At 36.7% G+C, this 22060-nt stretch overlaps 1 protein-coding gene across 3 annotated transcripts in view; it reads left to right on the forward strand.

Annotated features, from left to right (window-relative positions):
- Positions 1 to 22060, forward strand: part of LOC129872026 (uncharacterized) — a 32883-nt gene that overhangs the window by 9767 nt on the left and 1056 nt on the right. The window contains exons 8-34 of one of the 3 annotated variants that reach the window (XM_055946860.1): positions 554 to 680; positions 760 to 884; positions 2677 to 3344; positions 3474 to 3591; positions 3674 to 3790; positions 5274 to 5368; positions 6362 to 6510; positions 6739 to 6794; positions 6887 to 7100; positions 11911 to 12327; positions 12395 to 12672; positions 12797 to 12882; positions 12964 to 13050; positions 13188 to 13446; positions 13535 to 13972; positions 14082 to 14178; positions 14933 to 15258; positions 17755 to 17880; positions 17991 to 18158; positions 18377 to 18505; positions 18624 to 18713; positions 19177 to 19283; positions 19364 to 19512; positions 20358 to 20440; positions 20524 to 20619; positions 20775 to 20897; positions 21787 to 21870. In XM_055946860.1, coding sequence (XP_055802835.1) covers positions 554 to 680; positions 760 to 884; positions 2677 to 3344; positions 3474 to 3591; positions 3674 to 3790; positions 5274 to 5368; positions 6362 to 6510; positions 6739 to 6794; positions 6887 to 7100; positions 11911 to 12327; positions 12395 to 12672; positions 12797 to 12882; positions 12964 to 13050; positions 13188 to 13446; positions 13535 to 13972; positions 14082 to 14178; positions 14933 to 15258; positions 17755 to 17880; positions 17991 to 18158; positions 18377 to 18505; positions 18624 to 18713; positions 19177 to 19283; positions 19364 to 19512; positions 20358 to 20440; positions 20524 to 20619; positions 20775 to 20897; positions 21787 to 21870 — 4812 coding nt within the window. Of the gene's footprint in view, positions 1 to 553; positions 681 to 759; positions 885 to 2676; positions 3345 to 3473; positions 3592 to 3673; positions 3791 to 5273; positions 5369 to 6361; positions 6511 to 6738; positions 6795 to 6886; positions 7101 to 11910; positions 12328 to 12394; positions 12673 to 12796; positions 12883 to 12963; positions 13051 to 13187; positions 13447 to 13534; positions 13973 to 14081; positions 14179 to 14932; positions 15259 to 17269; positions 17568 to 17754; positions 17881 to 17990; positions 18159 to 18376; positions 18506 to 18623; positions 18714 to 19176; positions 19284 to 19363; positions 19513 to 20357; positions 20441 to 20523; positions 20620 to 20774; positions 20898 to 21786; positions 21871 to 22060 lie in introns of those variants that run through there. The other 2 variants (XM_055946861.1, XM_055946862.1) reach the window with 2 other exon arrangements.

Here is a 22060-nt window from a genome sequence, read left to right on the forward strand (position 1 = left end):
TTTTTGGTATAGTTAACGGGTTTAGGCTGGTAGAAAGTTCAAACACATTAGCTTATGTTCTTGAAAAGTGACAAAAATCATCAGGCAATGTGTCACTCATTTGCATACAAGACTCCTAGTGTAAGCAGGGTAAATTTATCCTTCAGTTGTGTAGTAAATGAATAATTTCCTTCTTCGTCTGGAAAAACATATCTTAGTATGGCCTTTAGACTTGGGTCTATTCTTGTTGGTAATATGTGACCTTTTGTGTCTTTTAGAAAAAGGTGCCACATCCAAAGTTGGAATTAGCTTACCTGGTCCTAGCAGAACATTCTTCAAGTAAATCTTAAACATGGTGAGAAACAGTTAGAATTTGTGGAATCAGTGGTGTGGGACTGTGCTCCATTTTTACATGTCCTTTTTTTGATTTGATGCCGACGTCCATAAGGTTTCACTAGTAATGCTCGACTTACTCTAAACTTTTATGATAAAGTAGATTTCTTTTATGTAATGAGGCAGCCGACATACAAGTGGTATACAAAGAATTACTCTAACTTTCTTTTTGTTAAATCAGATTATACTTTTTGCTGGGGAATCTTTATCTGCAATCTTAAGCGCAGAAGCAACCAAAAGCATAGAGCAGACATATCAAAAGAATAGTGGAGAATCTTCTGGAAGTCTGGATGAAATGGTTCCTGATGGTAATGTTCTTTCGGCGCAGGTTGCAGAATCCATCTTTTAGTTATGAACATATTAACGTCATAAATATCTCTCTTGCAGGAACAATTGTTTCTATCAAAGATGTCGACCAACATATGTATGTTGCAGTTGATAGGGCAGAAAGTGGCTACAATTTAGTTGGTGCGATCCACTATTCGCTTGTGGGAGAGAGGGCTTTGTTCAGGGTATGTTCAGCTTTTATTCATTATGTATGCCTTGCCATATTGAAGTGACTAGAGATTTGTGAGTTGTATAGTTGAATCCCCCAAGGTATTTTTGAAATTCGGGTTAGTTTTTCGAGACTAATCCCTTCTGGATTTTTTTCTGCGGTTAGCTAAAAACTTTTCTTATATTATTATGTATTTCTCTATATTTACAGAAATTTATTTATCTTTGAAGATGGCCATGAACTAATTATTGCTTCTTCCTCTGATTTTATCGTTGCTTATGTCTTTATCTATAATATCTTTTCCTTATAGGTTACCCCCTCAACCAACACTGGCCATTGGACTACCTTGCATTTAATTTAATCTTTTTGCATAGCTTCACCTTTGTAGCTTGCCAAGAAATTCATTTCTCTATAGCTTTGTCCTTCATCACTCTCTCATATCTCACTAATAATACAAATCATATGCTTATGGATGTTCTTGTACAAACATGTAGCACCTAAAATGTATACAGTTATACCGATAAAAAAGACGGTCAATACTTTCTCCATCCCAATTTATTTGTCACTTCTCATTTACCGGGGTTTGTATAAAGATATGTATGCGTGTACTGATAAGTGGTTGGCATCCTGCAATTAAGTTCAAGAAAAGCCCATGCTACTGTTTTCAATTTTTACAGTGAAGAGATAAGTGGTTGACATCCTCATTCTCCCTTTCACAGAGGACACACATGCATGACCCTTAACATGTTCTGTTGTGTTACAAGCTTCTTTGTCACCAACCAGCTGAAGCAGCTTACTTATTGTACAAGATGCCTTTCACTTATAAATCCATTTCCAATGCCAATTCCTTCGAGAATTACATCTTCCAGACAAAACTTTGTAGGCAGATTTTACTGATAAAAACCCATCCTTCTTTTGATTGCCACAGAATTCATCAGATTATGAGATAAGAGTTCTTCTTTGTTTGAAAGAACTGGTTCATCCTTCCCATTTCCCAATTTTTACATTGTTTCCTGAGAGACACATACCATCCTGGTTCCGAGACACATTCTGGTGAAAGGCTTTTTTCCAGAAAAGCTATGAAGATCGGGAAGCCAGTCCTCGTGTGGCCCATGTCCAATTCAGTCATTCCATCTGAGTAAAATCGTCCTCCCGTCTCCTAATATGAAGCTGTTGTGTTCTTAAGGCATCTTAAAGTTCTCCGATGGACTTCCACAGACTAGTTCCATGAGGCATAGCCCCACCCCCCTCCCCTGAACTTTTCTGTTAGACCTTTCTCCATGGTCCTTCACTTAATGATTTAACATCCATTGCCACTTAAAGATAAGACTTGTTATATCAGGTTTCTAGTCCCAAAACTCCCTCCTTTTCTGTAAGTAAAGAGTTCTGTTTCACCTGTATTGAGGGATACGCATTGACAAACTAAAATTGAATGGCTGAATTTTCTTGTCTGTACAAAGAAGAGTGTGATGAAGGGACAAGTAATTTTTGAGGTTCATTGATTCTTTTGGTTTGAAGCTTTTGTTGTCTCTCTATTTTTTAAATTTTTTCACATTTTTTTCTTATCCTGTAAATTATTTATTTTTTCCTGCTCCTTGGGCTGCTCATCATTATTAAAATTATCATTCATTGATGAAGAATAAGAAAACTCTGTGCATTTGTGACTAGGCTCAGGACACTTGCCTCTGTTATTTTTCTCCTATCATTTTTATCTTGACCTTTTATGGCATATATGTGTATTGCTCATTCTTGGTATACCATTTGTTATTTCATGGACGTGGTGCTTTTAACCCTTTCTCTGTCATCAGGTGAAGTATCACCATATAAGAAGATGGAATTCACAAGTTCAGTATTTGGCCTTCATGTCGTTATATGCTAAAGATGAATCGGGAGAACCATTGCGGTTGAACTGCCGTCGACAATCTGATTTTGTTGACATTTCCAGTTCTAGTGATAGTGCCTGGGCACTTTGGAGAGCGCTTCCATACAAACATGACATTTATGATGCTGATGTTGACTTGGAAACATATCTTCCGCAAACTAAAAATATATTTTATCTTGTGAACAAGAAGAATGATCGTGCTGCAGCTTTTGCTAATGGGGTCCTGGAAGTTGTCAGCAAACCTGGACATCCATTTAAGTTTAAAGTATTTCGTGATCCTTGTCCATATATTAACAATGTTTTCTTGGATGGGTGTCTAGAAAAGGAACCTGGAACGATCTTGCTACATGATTCATGTATAAGTGAGGGGAAAGATCTGAGTCAACGAGGAAGTTCTTTTGGTATAACTGTGGCAGTAGACAAGGTTTCTTTGACCATTGTTCATGAACTTTCTGACTCCAAGGAGAAGGTTCCCCTCCTCCAGGGTTCTATTAGTACTACTGAAGTTGTTATACAGATATCAAATGCTAAAGTTCGGGCTATGAGCAGGCTGGAGGTTTTGCTGTATTATTTTGACTCCCAGAAAGATATGTGGTGAGTCTCTTTAGTAAAATAATGCAAATTAATGCAACACTATTTCATCTTGCTCTTTGATATTGTATTTTAGGAGAAATGGTATAATATGTTGTAATACGTATTACTCACTTGTTTGCATGATGCCAGGAGAGAACTCATGCATCCATTAGAAATTGATGTTTTCTACCGTTATACATTTCTGAACCAGGGATCGGAAAATATTATTCTCTGGGTGCCTGGCCATTTCTATGCTAGAATTAAAGAGGTCAGATTAATATCTCTGTTTTTCATGTGATATTTTGTTGTTGTTGTTGTGCTTTTTTTAATGAATATTTCTGGCTTGGCAGTTGAGTATGATAATTACTGAGCTTTCATTGGACATTATTCTCTTTGTCATTGGGGAGTTGAATCTGGCTGGTCCTTACGCTGTACGGGTCTCGACAATTTTGGCAAATTGCTGCAAGGTTCTTCTCTGACATAAGTACTCATGCTGCATACACTCTGTGGCTTTGCAAACTTAATCTTGCTTGAAATGTCTTATATTCACTTGCCATAAGAGAATCCCCTCTTCTTAGAACCAAAACATAGGCTAGCATAGCTAAATCAGCTGCACGTCTAAAGATTCTTTCATCATATATTGGTTATGTAGTCCTTACTAAACTTTGATGTGGAGTTCTGCTGCAGAGAAATCGGATTCCTCAATGGAAATAGTGAGTAAAAGTTTTCTGCTAATATACCAGAGATGAATGATAAAACTGTAGTTAAAAGTACATTACTTGGTAGCAATTGATAAAAGTAGGGGGCTAGATCTGCTGCTTTCTGAAAGTAGAAGCATTCTCTTTCCCCCTTGTAAAATGTTTGACACAGTTAATTAATTGGTGGTTGGACCAATAATGCACATAACTTTGTGGACCCTCTTTAGCAGGAAATATGCTGCATCTGGCTTCAGTTATGGCTGTAAATAGGGAAACTTACCTAAATATACCATATTTAGAAAATTTTTACCATTTATAGCTATATAATTTTAATACATAACACAGATTTTTTAATACATAATGCAGATTTTTTATCAAAACAAACCTAATACATTTTAAGACACTTATGATACATCTGTATTGCATGCAATTTTTTTTTATACGTAGTGTAATACATATATATTACATGCATAATTTGTTTTTAATAAATACTGCAGTTTTCTTTTACCAAAACAAGTATAATACATTTTAATATATTTATAATACATATATATTACATATATAATTCACTTTTAATATAAATTATACAGTTTGCTATATATGCTAAATATAGTATATCTAGGTAATAAGTAAAAAATATGTTTAAAAGCAGTAAATATTTTATAAAAGGAACTCAAAAAGGTAATTATCCCCTGTAAATATAGGGATACTTGCCCATATGTACCGCCCAAACAAAAAATTGACAATGAGCATAGCCCAATAAATTTCTACATCTAGAATAGACAATCTATGTTTACATTGAATTTCATGAAGCCAAATCATTTTTCTGTTGTTTTTTTTACCTTCTTCCCTGAGCTACCATAGAACCCTTTTCATTTTTTTATGTTACATTTTAAAAATTTGTATAGCATGATGTATAAAAGTGTATATTATACATTACATATACATCCTTATACACTATTATAAATTATACATTAAATATACACTATATATATATAATGTATAAATAATGTATATGCTTTGCACAACCATGTATAAACACAGTTAACCAACGGAATATCCAAAGGATACCACCGGACTTGGGGTGTTGTGATATGTTCAGTCGCTATGCCGAAATCTGGCCAGCGCACTGAAGGAAACTCGACGCCACATGTTCAGTGGCTTGAGACAGTAAAGTAACGAGAAAAGTCATGCAGAGACTACATGGCTTCTAGTGTTTAATGTGTGATCTGATCTGTTTTGACATTTTCAGGTTGAAAACCAGTCAGGCTTAACCCTTATTTGTCAGTTCTACGATAATCAAGATGTATCAGTTGCAGGAAGACAGTCCACTACCATTTTCTTGAGGTGCTTCTCATAGTTTACAGTTGTTCTGATTGATTACTTGAAACATCCGCTGCTATGATTCAGCTCAGAACTTACCGTGGAGTCAATCTACAGCCTTTAAAGAAACTACAGAACTTGACCTACTGATTTTTTTTTCGAAATGGTAAAGTTTATTCCATACAGCAAAAAGATAGAACTTGACCTATTGATCATTGAGAAAAGAAAAAAAAATTATAGTATAAAACTTGACCCGTCACAGCAGAATCAGATGGGAGTTAAATTATCATATGCCATTTAAATGATTGTGAATGTTCTAGTTGCCCTTTGTGCAATTTTAGAACCACAAAGTTGTTTCTCATTTGAATTCCTTCTCTTTCTTTTATCTTGATATAACCTTCTAGCTCAGTAAGCCTCTGGTAGAAATGCAAGATAAGGCTGCGTACAATAGACCCTCGTGGTCGGGAACTTCCCTGAACCTTGGCGGAAGCTTTAGTGCACCGGGTTGCCCTTTAACCTTCTAGATCAGTGAGATTCACATCTACTTGAACACCCTAATCCTGTTGCACTTCCTCTATTTCACTCAGCTTCTCCCACAGAAGACATGCAATCAGTTTTTTGTAGTGTGTGGCCATTGTGCTTCTGCTATGCTTGATAGTTATATACCTGCCCCCAGTATTGAACCTAGCTACGCAACTTGCCGCCGCATTTCACCCTTGCTCAGTACAAGATAACACCAGATTAACAGATTATGAAACAGAAAGTGCATGATGTACGTGTGGATATGTTTTTTAATTTTGCCGCTGACATTTTCAATTGTGCATCACATTTATACTGAGTAAGCTCCACTGTTCTGGGCTTATATGTACATATTATCCTTCCACAATTTTCCTTTTCTTTTTGTTTTGAAGAGTTAATCACGGTATTTTCATTGGTATATTGCCTTTGTGCAAGCACGTTCTATTTGGATTAACCTATGTGCTCATCATGTGAGAAGCCTAACTCTTTATCTGTAAGGCACATGGCTTTGGCAAATCGACCTCCGGAAGCATCATTTTTCTCTATCCAGCTTATGGAGAGAGGATTACTTTCTACTTCTCTACTTCATCTTTCACTATTGGAAACCCAGTCATTTGCATGGAGACCACGTATAGTATCTCTGCAAGGTGCTTCAGGCTGCTCTTACTCAACTTGTTCTTTTTCTTTTAAAATATAAATTTTGCACTTGAGATATCATGAGTTTTTAAGACTTGGATTTCGAACTATCTGACATCACCAAGTGAGACAAATGACTTTGCTATAGCTTTTACCAATAATAGCTACTACTACTATTTCTTTGTGCTTATTCAATGCTTGAGCTCGCTAAAGTTATTTGCTTTTCCGCTATTAATCAGAGTCAAAAACTTTCCCTGGTCCATTTCTTGTGGCTGAAGTTTCACCCAGGAGTGAGGTATCTCAGCTGTTTCTTCTTAAGATGGAAACCCAGGCTCGACTAGCCTAATGTTCTTATGAGTTTTCATTCCTCCTCCTCGATGTTTGTAGGATTGCTTGTCAATTGTCGTCTCTCCACTACTTAGGATACATAATGACACCGATTTCTCAATGGAGCTGCGTTTCCAACGTCCTCAGCATAAGGAAAATGATTATGCTTCTGTGATGCTTAAGGCAGGGGACACAATCGACGATTCTATGGCAGCTTTTCGTGCCATAAATCTCTCTGGGGAACGGAAGAAGACACTGAATTCTTTGAGTGTTGGTATGTTTCAAGCCTATTTCCCCTTTTCAAGTTTTGATATATAAATTGCCTGCCTTCGAGAAAAAGAAAATTATGGAATTGATTTGGATGTCAAAAATATTACCTTTCTAGATGAAAAAGAACTTTCAACTCCTATGTAGACTCTTCAAAAAAAATAAGCACTCCTATTATATCTTGTCTAGACTCCATAGGGATAAAATCTGCTATCTTTAATAATTTTCTGCAAATTGAATTTCTGAAAATTTTTCCAAAAAAAAAAGAGTTCTTAACTGGAATTTTAGAAGCCCTTGAAATTGAATGAGAACAATAAAGACTTTAAATAGGTGAAAAGAACCAAGCTTTTATCGCAAAATGAAGATATACAAGCCTCAAAAGTTTGCTTGCTATCTGGACGGTTTTTTACTTTGAGTATCAAGATGGACCAACCCAGAGCTATAGGCTCTATGCATGGCAGTTCTGTAGAAGAACTTAAGCCTAAGAATGAATTTTGTATCTACTTATCAGTTTCTAGAAGCTGTTCAATTTCATATAGAGTGGTAGCAGGAGCTAAAATTCAGTAGTTCGATACTAGACTTTATATCAGCTCATCATTTTGCTTGAATATATTCTTGGAACAAATTTACTGTGTATATATGAACCTTGCTTAATTATGTGTCTTCCTTTGGCAGGGAACACTAGCTCAATGGTATGCGACACCTTAGCCCAAAAAAAAAATAATGAACTTATTCTTAGTTAAGTCTTAGTAAGGGCATCTCCAACCCAATCACCAAATTTGGTGTCAGCACTATTTTAGTGTAAATCAACTCCAACCCACTGCACCAAATTTTACACCAAAAAGAAATATTTTTCTCTCTCTTCATTATTATATTATTATTTCTTATTTCATTTATATTTTCTTATTTCATAAAACAAATTCTTTCTAAAACATTCACCATATATGTATTTTGTTGTACTTTTTAAAATTACTATGTATTTTATATTTCAATTTTGATGTATGTCAATTACACTTTATTAAATGTTTATTATTTTCGGTTATTTTTAAGTACATTGTATTATTTGTTTAATATTTATATGTTTGCATTTTTAATTTTTTTGAAGGTTAATTGTAGTTATATCCAATTATAATTTATAGTAGAATTAACATAAATTTAATTTTAAAAAAAGTCATATATATAAAAATTAATTTATTAAAAAAGCTAAATTTTATATCTAAAATTAATATTATAAAAATATTACATAAAAATAACTAAATATACAAGAGATTTAATCAAAACATACAATTTATATAATGTTTAATTAAAAATTTTGTATAATGAAATAATATTAAAATATTCAATCAAGTGAATTGATGTGATGAATAGTGTTATACCAAATTCACACACCAAAATGGTGTAAAATTTGGTGTTGGGTTGGAGATGGTCTCACCTTCTCCCGAATAGCTTCATTCCTAATCTTGTCACTCCTAGTATATCCATTCATCCATCTCAACATCCTTATCTTTGCGACATGCATCTTCCGAACATGTGAGTTCTTGACTAGCCAGCACTCCACCCCATATAACAAAGACGATCTAATCACCATTCTGTAGAACATACCTTTAAGTTTAGGTGGTACAGTACTCCAGAGGCAAGCTTCCATTTAGCCCATGCTGTCCAATGCGATGTGTGACATCATCGTCGATGTCCCTTCTATTCTGGATGACGGGCCCAAGATATTTAAAGCTTTCTCTCTTGGGAATAGGTTGAGTAGCAAGCCTCACTTCCATTCCCTCTTCATCCATCGCAACACTGAATTTGCACTCCAAGTATTCTGTTTCTATCCTGTTCAATTTGAACCTTTTGGACTCCTGAGTTTGTCTTCAAACCTCCTACCTATCATTAACTCTGTCCTGTGTCTCATCAATCAGTACTATGTCAGCCGCAAATAGCATACACCATGGAACCTCCTCCTAAATAGACCTTGTCAGCTCATCCATCACTAAGGCAAAAAGAAAAGTGCTCATGTGCTCCGTGATGTAGTCCCATCTCAACAGGAAAATGCTCTGAGTCTCCTCCCACCATTCTAACCCGAGTTTTGGCTTCATTATACATGTCCTTTATCGTCCTAATATACACCATCGGGACATCTTTAGCCTCCAGACACCTCCAGAGGACATCCCTCGAAACTTTGTTATAGGCCTTTTCAAGATCAATGAACACCATATGAAAATCCCTCTTTCTTTCCCTATACTTCTCTACCAGTCTCCGTATAAGATGGATTGTTTTAGTAGTCGACCACCCCGACATGAATCCAAACTGATCTCTGAAATGGACACTCCTCTCCTCACCCTCATCTCCATTACTCTCTCCCAGATTCCATAGTGTGGTTTAGCAATTTGATACCTCTATAATTATTACAGTTCTGAATATCACCCTTGTTCTTGTACAATGGAACCATTATACTCCATCTCCATTCGTCGGGCATCTTAGGTGTCTTTAAAATAACATTAAACAACCTAGTCAACTACTCCATACCTGCCTTGTCAATGCTCTTCCAAAAATCCATCGGAATTTCATCGGGTCCGGGCGCTTTCCCCTTTCTCATCCTACTAATAGCACGTCTAATCTCCTCAACCCCAAAAGACCTGCAGTACCCAAAATCCTGAAGACTATGAGAGTGTGGCAAATCACTCAGTATAATGTCTATGTCCCCTTTTTCAATTAAGAGTTTGTGCAAGTAAGCTTGCCATCTTTGCTTAATAGAGGTCTCATCCACGAACACTTCACCTTCCTCGTCCTTGATGCACTTCACTTGATCCAAGTCGAGAGCTTTTCTCCCTCTCGTTTTCGCGAGCCTATGCAATCTCTTATTCCCCCCTTTTTTTCCCTTGCTCTTCATATAAGCATTCAAAATCTATCATCTTAGCACTCGTGACTTCCGACTTCGCTTTTGTCTTCTTCATCTTATAGATATTCTTAAGCAAAAGCACAAAAAGTGACAACGTCCCTGAGGCTTTAAGCAAAAAGTGAGAAGGGAAAGCGCTGCCTCTTTGAAGTGAAGCACATTATTTACAAAAAATAAAAATACCAAACATATGTGAATTGTACTGTAATAGCCAAAGTTCAATCAAAAAAACTATTTTCAACATCGAAGTACGATAAGGCAAATTTTACCCAACTTAGTCAAAGGACCAAACACTTCTCAATTGGATCACTTGCGCATCATTGTTTGAAGCACATTGCTTCACTCATGAGGCGATACTCCTCGAGTCGCATTGCTTCATTGCTTTAAACAACAAAGGGATGTCTTTTCATAACACTGATTATTGCAAATGATTCCAATTCTGGTTTGTTCTTATCAGCTAATTACCTAAAACTTTGTCAAATTTAATCGCTCAATTGCTTCCAGACACCATGACATATCTGATGGTTTAACAGAGAGATTAAAGGTGCTTCGGAGGTTATGATGTTAAAAACTTGGTTTCTCATAAAAAATTTTACAGAAATCTGCTAAGATTCAATTAATCCCATCATGAAAATACTAAATTTCTGTCTTCCCCTGTAGTAAATGTGCAATCCAAATTTTCTTACTATTTTACTTAGTTTGGAGCTAAGTTGACAAGATTTTTGTCCTTGGCCAATAGTAAAACTGCAAGTAGCACTCTCTGCCCAATCAATCGCAGTAACTGGCTGTAAGAGAGCTGACTGTAGTTCAAGATTCCCTCTCTATGCCCATATCTATTTAGTCAAAAGGCTAGTTCAATTGCAACGGGCTCTCCGCTCCTAGTCACTAAGAAGTGCTATTCTGTCCTCCGGGGGATTGGACTCCCTTTTCTATTTCCATTGCTTATCAAAGAAAGAATTCTAGAATTGATGGTAGGTGGTCCCGTGGAGCTTTCATCAAAAAAAATATGAAAAAGTTAGAAAAAACAGCAGGAAAAATCGAGAGTTACCAAGAAAGTTACCTGAAGCCTTGTGGATTGATTGTGGGGGATTTAGGCGTGTCACGCCAACCATCTTCCAGTTCCTGGATAATCGTTCTCGGATAATGCTTGTCGCAGGGGCTACCCTCATAGTCCTCAATCTTTGGCACATCTGGATCGACGGAAACTCACTCGGTCTGCGCGTCTACCGGGGCACCATACTGACTTTTCTATTTATGATATAAGGCATCTCTGATCCACTTCATAAAGAATGAATAGAGGTTCTTCTTGTTGATGACTCAAGGTTTTCTTGGTTGGGTCATGAAAATCGGGTTGATTTGAAAATCAAGTATGATTAATGAGGGAAAAGCATTCCATATTGATCTTCTGAACAAAGTAATGAAGGGGCGTAGCCTCGATAAATCAATCCATTCTTACCCGCTCTCCTCTACTTCCACCCCTTCACCCCTCATTGCCTGCAGGGAAAGAAGCCATTGGCTGCAAGTGGATGGCAGGCTTTGACCTGCTTTCCTTCGCTTACAGAGCACCGCCCTGTCAAGGCGGAAGCTGTGGGTTCGAGCCCCGTCAGTCCCGACCGATTCAATAGACCTGTCCGATCGGTCGAATGAGTTGAACTCTGTTCAACGAAGCGCAATCAAAGCAGCTTGTAAACTCCGACCATCGTCTCAGCAGACTCTTCACTTTCGATGCCGCACGCGTGTCAGATTCTCCAAAAATACACTACTTTTGAAGAATCTGACACGCACCCGTTGACAATTTAAAGAGTCCGAGCAACCTAAAATGGACATAGTTGATATTCTGTTACAGCTGATAGCACTTGTTTATTCAAGCCAGCTATTGATGCCCCTTGATCTCTTAATATGCTTGACGTTGGAAATTAATTTGCAGGTAACTTCCTTTTTTCATTTAGACCTGAAGGTACAGATGTCTTGACAAATTTTGAGAACCCATCAGCTTGCTGGTCAGATGATCTTAGAGGTGGAAAGCCTGTTAGACTATCTGGGATATTTGATAAGCTAACTTACCAAGTGCGGAAAGCATTTTCTGTTCAATCAATGAAATATTCCTTAAGTACGGCACATTGTGCTATTATGTCAGAGGATGGACGAGTTGCAAACATTCATTTCCTGATCGAAAGCATTGGGAAAGATGTACCTATCATATATCCAGATAACTTTGGATATGCGCGTGTAGATAAAAGTTCACCAGTTGCCTTGCAAGAGCAGAAAGAAATCTTTCTGCTTCCTACTGTTCGCTTCACCAACTTCTTGGATATGGAGATTCATGTGAAACTCAATGATACAGGTAATAGCAAAATAAATCTGGTTCAAGTGTTTGATGTATTTTATTAATGACTTGTGCTTTTGTACAGGTCTGCCATCTACTAATAGCATTGACTGCATATGCAATGAGGCTACTATTCCCTCTGGGTCATTTGTTAACTTATATGCAAATCCTGCTGCAATTTGTTTCATTGTTACCTTAACTTCATTTGGTACAAGCTGCAAACCAGTCAATAGTAGTGACAGTGCAAGAAGGCTGCAGAAGCACAAAACTAAAGTTCAGTTTTTGGATATCGAATTAGATTTTGGCAGTGGGAAGTATTTTGCATTACTAAGATTATCTCGTGGACTAAGAGGGATATTGGAGGTAAGTTTCCTACTTAGCTGCTTATTACTTTACGGCTAGGTGTTAAATTTGTCTTTGGAGGTAGTTTTCCTACTTAGCTGCTTATTACCTTACGGCTAGGTGTTAAATTCGTCTCTGTGTGCAGGCTGCTGTTTTTACTTCGTACACCTTGGAGAATAATACCGAGTTTTCCTTATTTTGTTTTCCTGCAAATCATAAGCTTGTTTCTAGGTAATCTTCGATCCAAGATGATTTGTAATTTTTTCATTTGGCTCAGTTTTTTTCTTTGCTGAGTGATACTATTATGTTCAGGCATGCTGGGGAAAATTTTGCTTCTCTGGTGTCTCCAGAATTAGGATCTTATCTTCCTCCCAGATCAATAAAATCATGGTTCAGCAAGTAAATTTTTTCTACTTCAATTCGCTAGTTCTAGTTTTGTTGAGTCCATATTGTCTCTGCTTTTCCATCTATCAGCGGTTATGAAATGTAGGCATAACAGTTTTTGATCCTGCATAATTTCTGCTTACCATTGCTAGATGCCACAAGGTGAACATCACACTCTTGGATGAGAGAGCTTCCAAAGCACCCTTGGACTTGGATACTTTATCAGGCCTTACGGGGATGAACCTTGAAGTGGAAGGAGAATATGGTTCCAAAACTGTTACGAAGTTAGGAGTCTCTTTGAAACCATCTGTTAGCAAAGTAGTTCCACTGCAGGTTGTATCAATGAATCCCAGATATGTCATACTAAATGAGTCAGACGAAGCCATCATTGTCCGTCAATGTTTTTTGGAGGTTTGTCTTTGTTTTAGTTATTTGATGATAGCTCTCACTTGCTGTGTTAAACTGATAGAATTGAGGATTAAATTCATTTTTTTCTTAGGAGGATGGCACTGACACAATTGTTACACTCAACAGTAAACAGAGAGTAGCATTAACTTTGAAGAGTAGAGATGAGATAACAACAATGAAAAGAAACCCCTTCTTAGAGAATTTCCTCAAAAAACATGCAAAATCCCATAATGACTCATCATTTTTTGTTCAATTTCAACCAAATAAGGCCAATTTCTCATGGTCAGGACCAGTTTGTATCGCTTCACTTGGACGATTTTTTCTTAAATTCAAGAAGTCCTCTGAGTATTCTGTTCAACAATCAGATCTTGCAACTCAGCATAACTCAGACATCTGTGAATTTGCCACTGTTCATGTGATTGAAGATGGTCCTACAATTGTATTACGCTTCTGTTGGCCAACAAATACAGACCTCCCTTACCGGATCGAGAACCGCTTGAAAAATACTTCTATTACATATTATCAGAAGGTTTTGCATCTGTTTTCGTTGTTTTCAATGCTTTGACCTTGTAAGTTGCAACGTATCGTTATCATGCAATTAACTCTTGTTGTGTTCCTTTATCTTGGTGAACCTTCAGGGTTTAACAGAGCCGGAGGTTTTGGCATCTGGAAGTAATGTTGGCTATGTCTGGGATGACCTGACCATTGACCATAAGCTTGTTGTCCAGATTGACGGTAGGTCGGTAGCTGTTGGCGTCTTAAAACCTTCACTAGAACAGATACTACCGAAGTTTAATTGCATATATTAATGATGCACACTCCTTATAAAGCTTCACAGAATTCACATTAAAAATTGAATTTCAAAGTTTTATTAAACGATGATACAATTTTGTGAAAAGGTATCGTAATTTATCAATAACAATCAACTAATATATCTCAGTCCTAAACTAGTTAGGGTCACCTATATATGCATCCTCCACATTCATTCCATTCAATTTAGGTTCATGTTGTTGCTATGCTTAATAATATGTCTTATAAGGAAAATTAGGGGTTTCCTATAACCAGACGTTTGTTAATGCTCACACTTATTCTTACACTACCATTGAAGTATCTAACCGGATCAAAAGGACTCTTAATGCAACTGTCACAGCGACAACTAAGCCTTAATCGGTTAATCCTCATTAGTTAATATCTTCTATATGGGCCATTTCCTTGCATTAAAAATCATGTATATGAAAATGAAGGAACAGCTATTCTCTCTGTCTTGATTGGAGGTACTGTTTTTACCTTTTGCGATGGGAAGTGCTTGTCTTGTTAACTTGTGTATGTATTGTTTTTTCAAAAATGAAGAATCAGCTGTACTCTCTGTTTGATTGGAGGTACTGTTTTTACCTTTTGTGATGGGAAGTAATTGTCTTGTTCACTTGTGTATGTATTTTTTTCCAACTTAGTATGACTGTATAATCTTATTTTGGTAGTTTTTATCTAGCAGCTGTACATCTACAACGTGAAATAAACTTGGATAAAGTGCGTGAATGGAAGCCATTTTACAGAATTAAGCAACAGAGAGGTTTAGCGTTTCATTTACCTCTGGAAATGAAGCCAGAAGATCCAAAGAAAAATTGGTATGGGCAATTAACTGGCATGGAGATCATTGCGCTAGGTTATGAAGTATATGCAGAGGGCTTGACTAGGGTTCTGAGAATTTGTGAGTTTTCTGATAGACGAAGAGGGGACACTTCATTCCATTCCTGCACAAAGATGCAGCTAAGAATCTCCTGCTTTGCAATTCAATTACTGGAACGTGCAAAGCAAGTAAGTCTGATTATTTTTGCCATCATGGTGTCCTTAACCATCTTTCATGTAGCTGTTTGATCATTTCAAACTAACAGTTTCAATGTGCTTGAGTGAATTGATTTTCTCTGAAAATAAATAATACCTAGTTGGCTAATCTCAAATTAGTTATACAACAAAAATAGTATGTTCCCTTCTACTGGAAATTTCCATTGAGAATTTGTTATCGGCATAGACATCCAGCCTGACTTTCTTGTTGAGGAGATTTTGCACTTTTGAGTAAATGGACATTTTATTTAGTAGTGCATTACGATCTTTTGCGCTTTGACTTCTGATTTCTGTTATTTCTGTTATTATTTATTACTTTCTATGTTTTGATTACTCTATTTTACCTGTGACGCTTTCATTATTTATTTAATCGTTATTTGTTATTGGTATTTATTTATTTGTATTTATTTGTTATGTATTCGTTATTTGTTTGTTGTTTTTCTCATAAAACTTTTAATTTCCTATTCTTATCTAACATTTTTTTTGTATGAATTTATGCTTTTACTGAGCCGAGGGTCTCCAGAAAATAGCCGTCCTACCTTGGTAGGAGTAAGGTCTGCGTACATTCTACCCTCCCCAAATCCCATGTTGTGGGATTTCACTGGGTTGTTGTTGTTGGACATTTTATTTAGTAATATCACAGACTAGTGGTTAATTGTCTTCTGTTTCTCGAGATCAGTCTTATTCATTTTCTTTCCTGTGATGAAATGTAATGGTGTATCATCTTCCACGGGATGTCCACATCCTCCTCTAAGTCAAATACTCCTTCCGGTCGTTTTTCTTGAAATTGGTAACTGGTTAGCACAATTTAATGCCCGACACTGAATTCTCAATTGCTTGCAAGTTTTCTTCTCTCACTCTACCCTTTACTCTTTACACCTAAGACCGCCAACCTATGTTGGGAGGTCTAGGTTGATGGTCAGCGCTTCTCCTGGTGTAACTTTACAGTCATGCATGAGGTTCTGTCCCATCGTACTTGTGATAAATTCTATTTGTCCTATGTTCCCCAGACCCACTTGTGGGATTACACTAGGTATATTGTTGTTGTGAAAATATCTTCTTTAACATGTGTTAGCTACTTCTAAATCAAAGCTAAAGCGAACTGCTGGGTAGCTTTTCCTTCCTCATTTCTAGCTCTATATAGTACTTTGTCAAAACCATGACTATCTTTACCCATGTGACCATTTAGATTTCCCCTAGTAAAGATCTTCTGGTCGCCTAGAATCCCTTGAAACAGTGTTTATATGTTCCCAAAATTTAGTTTTAGCTTCCGCATTTAATCCTATTTGTGGATGCACTAATAATATTGATTGTTTCATTTTTCCATGTAAGACTTCATGGGAACTCGCTTTACCCCAATCACCTTATCGTTAAGTCCTGGTTCTACAATATTCAGATCTAGATACAATATCTTAGTAATAAGATGTGTTCTTATATTCAGACATCTTAACTGTAATAAAAACAAATGGAGGTTTAATATAATCAGATAAAGAAATCATCCCATCGTCTCACTGCTTGAATCCCCTAACTGAAATAGAGATTGTGAGTGGAAAAAGACTATTATTCTGTTGACCAAAAAATTCGCCAGAAAAATAACCAAATTGCTGGAAGACCATTGGAGATGGTTGAGACTTGATTTAAGATCAATGATTTGGTGAAAAATGGATGAAAGCTCTTGAAAAGGGAAAAATCTGGAGAAAATAATGATTAAAGGTTCATAAATTATCGTCCAGAAAATCTGAAAAATTGATTGGATAATGTTTCAATCTCAATCGACCCTCAGGCTATAATCCAAGAAAAATAGCTAATAATTGAGAATCTCATTAGAGGGGATGATTGACTCGTTCCAACCCCAGCTTCCAGCCGTTATGAGACTCCTGGAACTTGGATGGGTTGTTTTGGAAGGTCGACTTGACCCCCAGAATTCAAAGAGTCTTGTTGCAGGGAAGTTAGCATATTCTGGTCACCATCCTGCTGGTTGTAGGTATTCCCTGATGTTATTTTGTCAATAAGAATGTGGACTATGATTCCAGCTTTGTGATACAGCAAGATGGAAAGGAAGAGAGTAATTTGACATCAGAGTTCATCATATAGCACGTGTATAATTTGATAGCCAATAACAAACTCAGCAAGGCTTCCATGTGGCATTTTATTTGCAGCCTGATTAATTGTGCTTAATTGCTTAAAAGATATTTCCTCTATTCCAAAATAGTTGTCATGTTTCGCTTCTCGAGAGTCAATTTGATTAATTTTCAAAGCTACAGTAGATTAGATTAATTTGATATTTTAAATTAAAATTTAGACATTCAAAAACTATACGAAAAGTACTAAAATTGCAATTTACATATTAAAATGTTCATCAAAGTTCATATCGTTTAACTCTTAAAAAGAAAATTGTGACAAGTATTTTGGAATGGAGGGAGTAGCTCATTTACCTGATGCTCATATTCGTCTTTCAACCTACTGAAGGATGTAGTTGACAAGGATAAGAGCAATGCATTGATCTATAATCCAATCATTGTGGCAAGACTAAATAGGATAGACTTTGATGCCATGTTTGCTGAAAAGCACAAGCTCAACCATCTCAGGATACAGGTAATCTTCTTTTCTGTGGTGGTTCTCATCTGACCCGAGTCTGTCTCTAATGACTTGGTTGATGGTATTCTTAACCTCAAACTGCTAATGTCTCTGTAATCACAATGCAGTCACTGAGTGTGGAGCCTAAGTGGGCTGGAGCTCCTTTTGCATCAATGCTTCGGAGGCACCAAATAGAAAATGTTGACACAAACGACCGTGTCCTCCGTGTTGGACTTGTTCTAGCTTCATCAAGTTCTAGTGTCAAACATGTCCAACACTTATCAATTGTTCTTCAGGTAATACTGTGCTGTACATAAATACCGCATGAATCTTTTCTCTGTAACTATCATATTATTGTACAAGTTCCAACTGTTTTGGCAGGGACATTTAAAGGCCTTTAAAATAATGTTCCAAGATCTATATGGAATTGACGCATGACTGACTCATTCTCATATTTTTGTTATACTTACATATCCTATTTGTTCTATCTTGATACCGCTGATTTTCTTTGCAGCCCCTTGATTTCAACCTCGATGAAGAGACATTAATGAGAATTGTGCCTTTCTGGAGAACGTCCCTCAGCAATACAAATACTCCAAGTCAAAAGTACTATATTGATCATTTTGAGATCCATCCTGTTAAGGTGTCTACAGAACCTTGGTTTCACTATGCCCCCTCACCAGGGAAGTTGTTTTACGCAGAGGAGGAATATTAAGTGACAAAATTAACTCGCTTTCTCTCTCTTGTTAATGTTGCTGAAGGTTGTGGCAAGCTTTCTTCCTGGGGAATCTTATGCTAACTATAGCTCCACACAGGAGACACTAAGATCTTTACTTCACAGTGTTATAAAGGTGTGATACATAGTACTTCCTCTGTCCCATTTATGTGACACCATTTGAGATGGCTTGTTTATTACATTAAGATAGTAGTTGAAAAGTTAGTTTCAAAGAGAGAACACCACATTGAAGTTCAAATTTGATTGGTTATAGTACTTCCTCTGTCCCATTTACGTGACTCCATTTGAGATGGCTTGTTTATTACATTAAGATAGTAGTTGAAAAGTTAGTTTCAAAGAGAGCACACCACATTGAAGTTCAAATTTGATTGGTTAAGTAAATTTGAATTCTTGAAACTTGTGATAGTTGTAAACAACTACTAGGATGATGTCAACTTGTCCCGGGATAGAAGAGTATAATGTCAATTGAGGAGGGAATATTCAAATACTGTACAATTGTTTACTTACAATTTGAGCAATGGTCTGTTTTTTATTTTACCTGTGGTGTAACATTCTCTCTCCGATATCTGCATTTTTAGATACCTCCCGTCAGAAATATGACTGTAGAGCTCAATGGCATCCTTGTAACTCATGCATTGGTCACTTTGCGGGAGTTGTCAATTAAATGTGCCCAACATTATTCCTGGTAAGCCTATGTTTACTTTTATGGCGTATGTTCTCAATAATAATTGCTCAATAGTAGCTGAAAATTGCCATTCACTCTAGGTATGCAATGAGAGCAGTCTACATTGCAAAGGGAAGTCCCTTGCTGCCACCAGCTTTTGCTTCTATATTTGATGACTTAGCTTCATCATCTCTCGATGTTTTCTTTGATCCTTCTACTGGTCATCTTAATCTTCCTGGCCTCACCATTGGTATGCCCGTGAAAACTCCGAAATCTTTGGCTTACTGCTTGGTGCATCCATGTTTGGACTTTAGATGAGTATTGTTTAGGTACACGACCTGTGTTTCCATGACAAGCATTTGTGTGGCTAATCTCTTTTGATGCATTGGTGCTTTTATGGGGTCTTTTGTTGCAGCCCCTATCAAATTTGCCTGTGCATCAGAGTACCAGGAAACAAATACTTCTTGGGAAATTTAAGAAAAACTGTGTGTTCTAATGGAGACTATTTGAACGTTACTATCTTCTTATTTTGGGTAACATGCCTTAGCAAGATGTGCTTCTTGGCAGAAATGATCTTCTTGTGTTGGTGCTGTTTCGGTACACCATAAATCTTGTTAGAACTGAAACTTGTTTAGCAAAATTATCTTGCTAAAGTGGCGTATTAGGCAGGCGAATGAAAGTAGCTTGTCTATCAAGGCAAAATCGGGAATTACTAACTCTGCCCATTTTCTTGAGCGCCTATGACGTAGAAAGTTCTTTGAATTAGTGTTTTATGAGATAATTTGTAACTTAACCCAACTTGATAACTAGAACAAATTTAAATCAAGGAGAGTTTTCAAATCATAAAACTGTTCGAACATTTGAGTTCCAGTGCGAATAGATTGTAGGATGTCAGGACTTCTACACAGTACTTTATACCCAACTCTCATGAGAGTAATGATATCAGCTGTTTTTCCTGTTCAATTTGCTTTATAATGAAGAATTAGCATGACAATCTTTGCTGCAGGCCTCTTGGAATTTACTGGAAAGTATGTCCTTTCCCATTTATTTATGTATGTTGCCTTATCAAAGTCTCTACTTACCTTTTGGATGAAGGTACTTTCAAACTCATTAGTAAGTGTATTGATGGTAAAGGGTTTTCTGGAACAAAAAGATACTTTGGTGATCTAGGAAAAACTGTGAGTTATATATTTTAGTTAATTTTGTTTTCATGGTTGATTTGCAATTGTAAATGACTCTGCAGAGGCTGTTTCTTATGCAGTTAAAGTCAGCAGGATCAAATATCCTGTTTGCTGCTGTCACTGAAATATCAGACTCAGTTCTGAAAGGAGCAGAAGCTAGTGGTTTAAATGGAATGGTAAGAACATCTGATCTAATATCATTCCAAATACTGTAACTGCTAAGTTCCGAACTTGAAATGTTCAATTAACCTTGATCTAGTGCTGAGTTAGGCACTATTTCAGATTGTAATTTGGCTCTGTCATCCAAATCAATTTCATGTGCTCTTCCCAGGTGAATGGTTTTCATCAAGGAATACTTAAATTGGCAATGGAACCTACGCTACTGGGGAGTGCTTTCATGGAAGGTGGCCCTGATCGAAAAATTAGGCTTGATCGAAGTCCTGGGGTTGATGAGGTACGATGCATTCACGGTGATTATTGCTTATCCATCGCAACTTCTTTCTGTTGAAATAACAGATGCTGGTGGATGCAAACTTCTGTTGTTTGAGTGGGATAAGTCAATGCTCCATTGTATGTGCCATCTGTAAATATTCAGACATGTTTGGTCAAGGCTCAGCTGAGATGGTAGTGTTGATTGGCATGGTTTTGGTGCAGCCCAGCCAACTTTAACTCATGTCTAATTGGCCAAGGATCTTCATGACTCATCTATCTTGTAAAAGGGGAAGAGGATGATTTTTATCATGGAAGGAATCAGTTTATACGACATTGAATAGCCACACTTTAAACTGCATAACACCTGTATAATGGTGAACCAAATAACTGTTGATGGAATAAAAATTATCAGCTATATACTACATGGCATTAACTTCAAGTGCAACGGCTCATCATTTCTATGGGCCTAAAAGTTGTAATATGGCCTACAGGAATCTAATTAGATCAACTATAATCTATTTCTTATCAAAGAAAATGGCCTACAGGGATCCAAATTCCTTTGGATGAACCAATCTGGCTAGATGGCTCTGAAGAGCTTGGAAATTTTAAAGATAGTTGTTGAGGAAGCATCTGATTTCTGTCTGAGGATCTGTTGTCAAGCTAACTGAATGAATATCTCCCACTAACGTTGTTACATATCTGCTGTTATTGGCTTTGCTCTTGTTGTCAGTGTGACAGTTTAGTTGGTGCTCTCTCTCCTATTGTTTTGGGGGTTATACAAACATCTAGTTCTGAATATTTCAATGCACTGCAGTTACTGTAATCTCATATCTAGTGTGTGTTTTAGAGATTATAGTTATTCTAGCATATTAAAGCATCAAATTTTAGCGATCCTTTCGGTTGTGATGCAGCTATACATTGAAGGATATCTGCAAGCCATGTTAGATACATTGTATAAGCAAGAATACCTGAGAGTCAGAGTCATTGACAACCAGGTAACTAAACTATGTTCTCAGTGTGTGTGTGTGTGTGTGTGTGGTTTGCCCTTTCTAAAAATATGTCAAAATTAAAAACTTGTAGCTCTGTTTTTTATTTAATTATAAATATATGCCACGGCTGAAAACTTCTAGACTGTAATTACCGTCTTCATGAGACTCAAACTTTTTTGTCAGAACTATAGTAAAA

The sequence above is a fragment of the Solanum dulcamara genome, chromosome 11 (genome assembly GCF_947179165.1).
Source record: "Solanum dulcamara chromosome 11, daSolDulc1.2, whole genome shotgun sequence".
Lineage (NCBI taxonomy): Eukaryota > Viridiplantae > Streptophyta > Magnoliopsida > Solanales > Solanaceae > Solanum > Solanum dulcamara.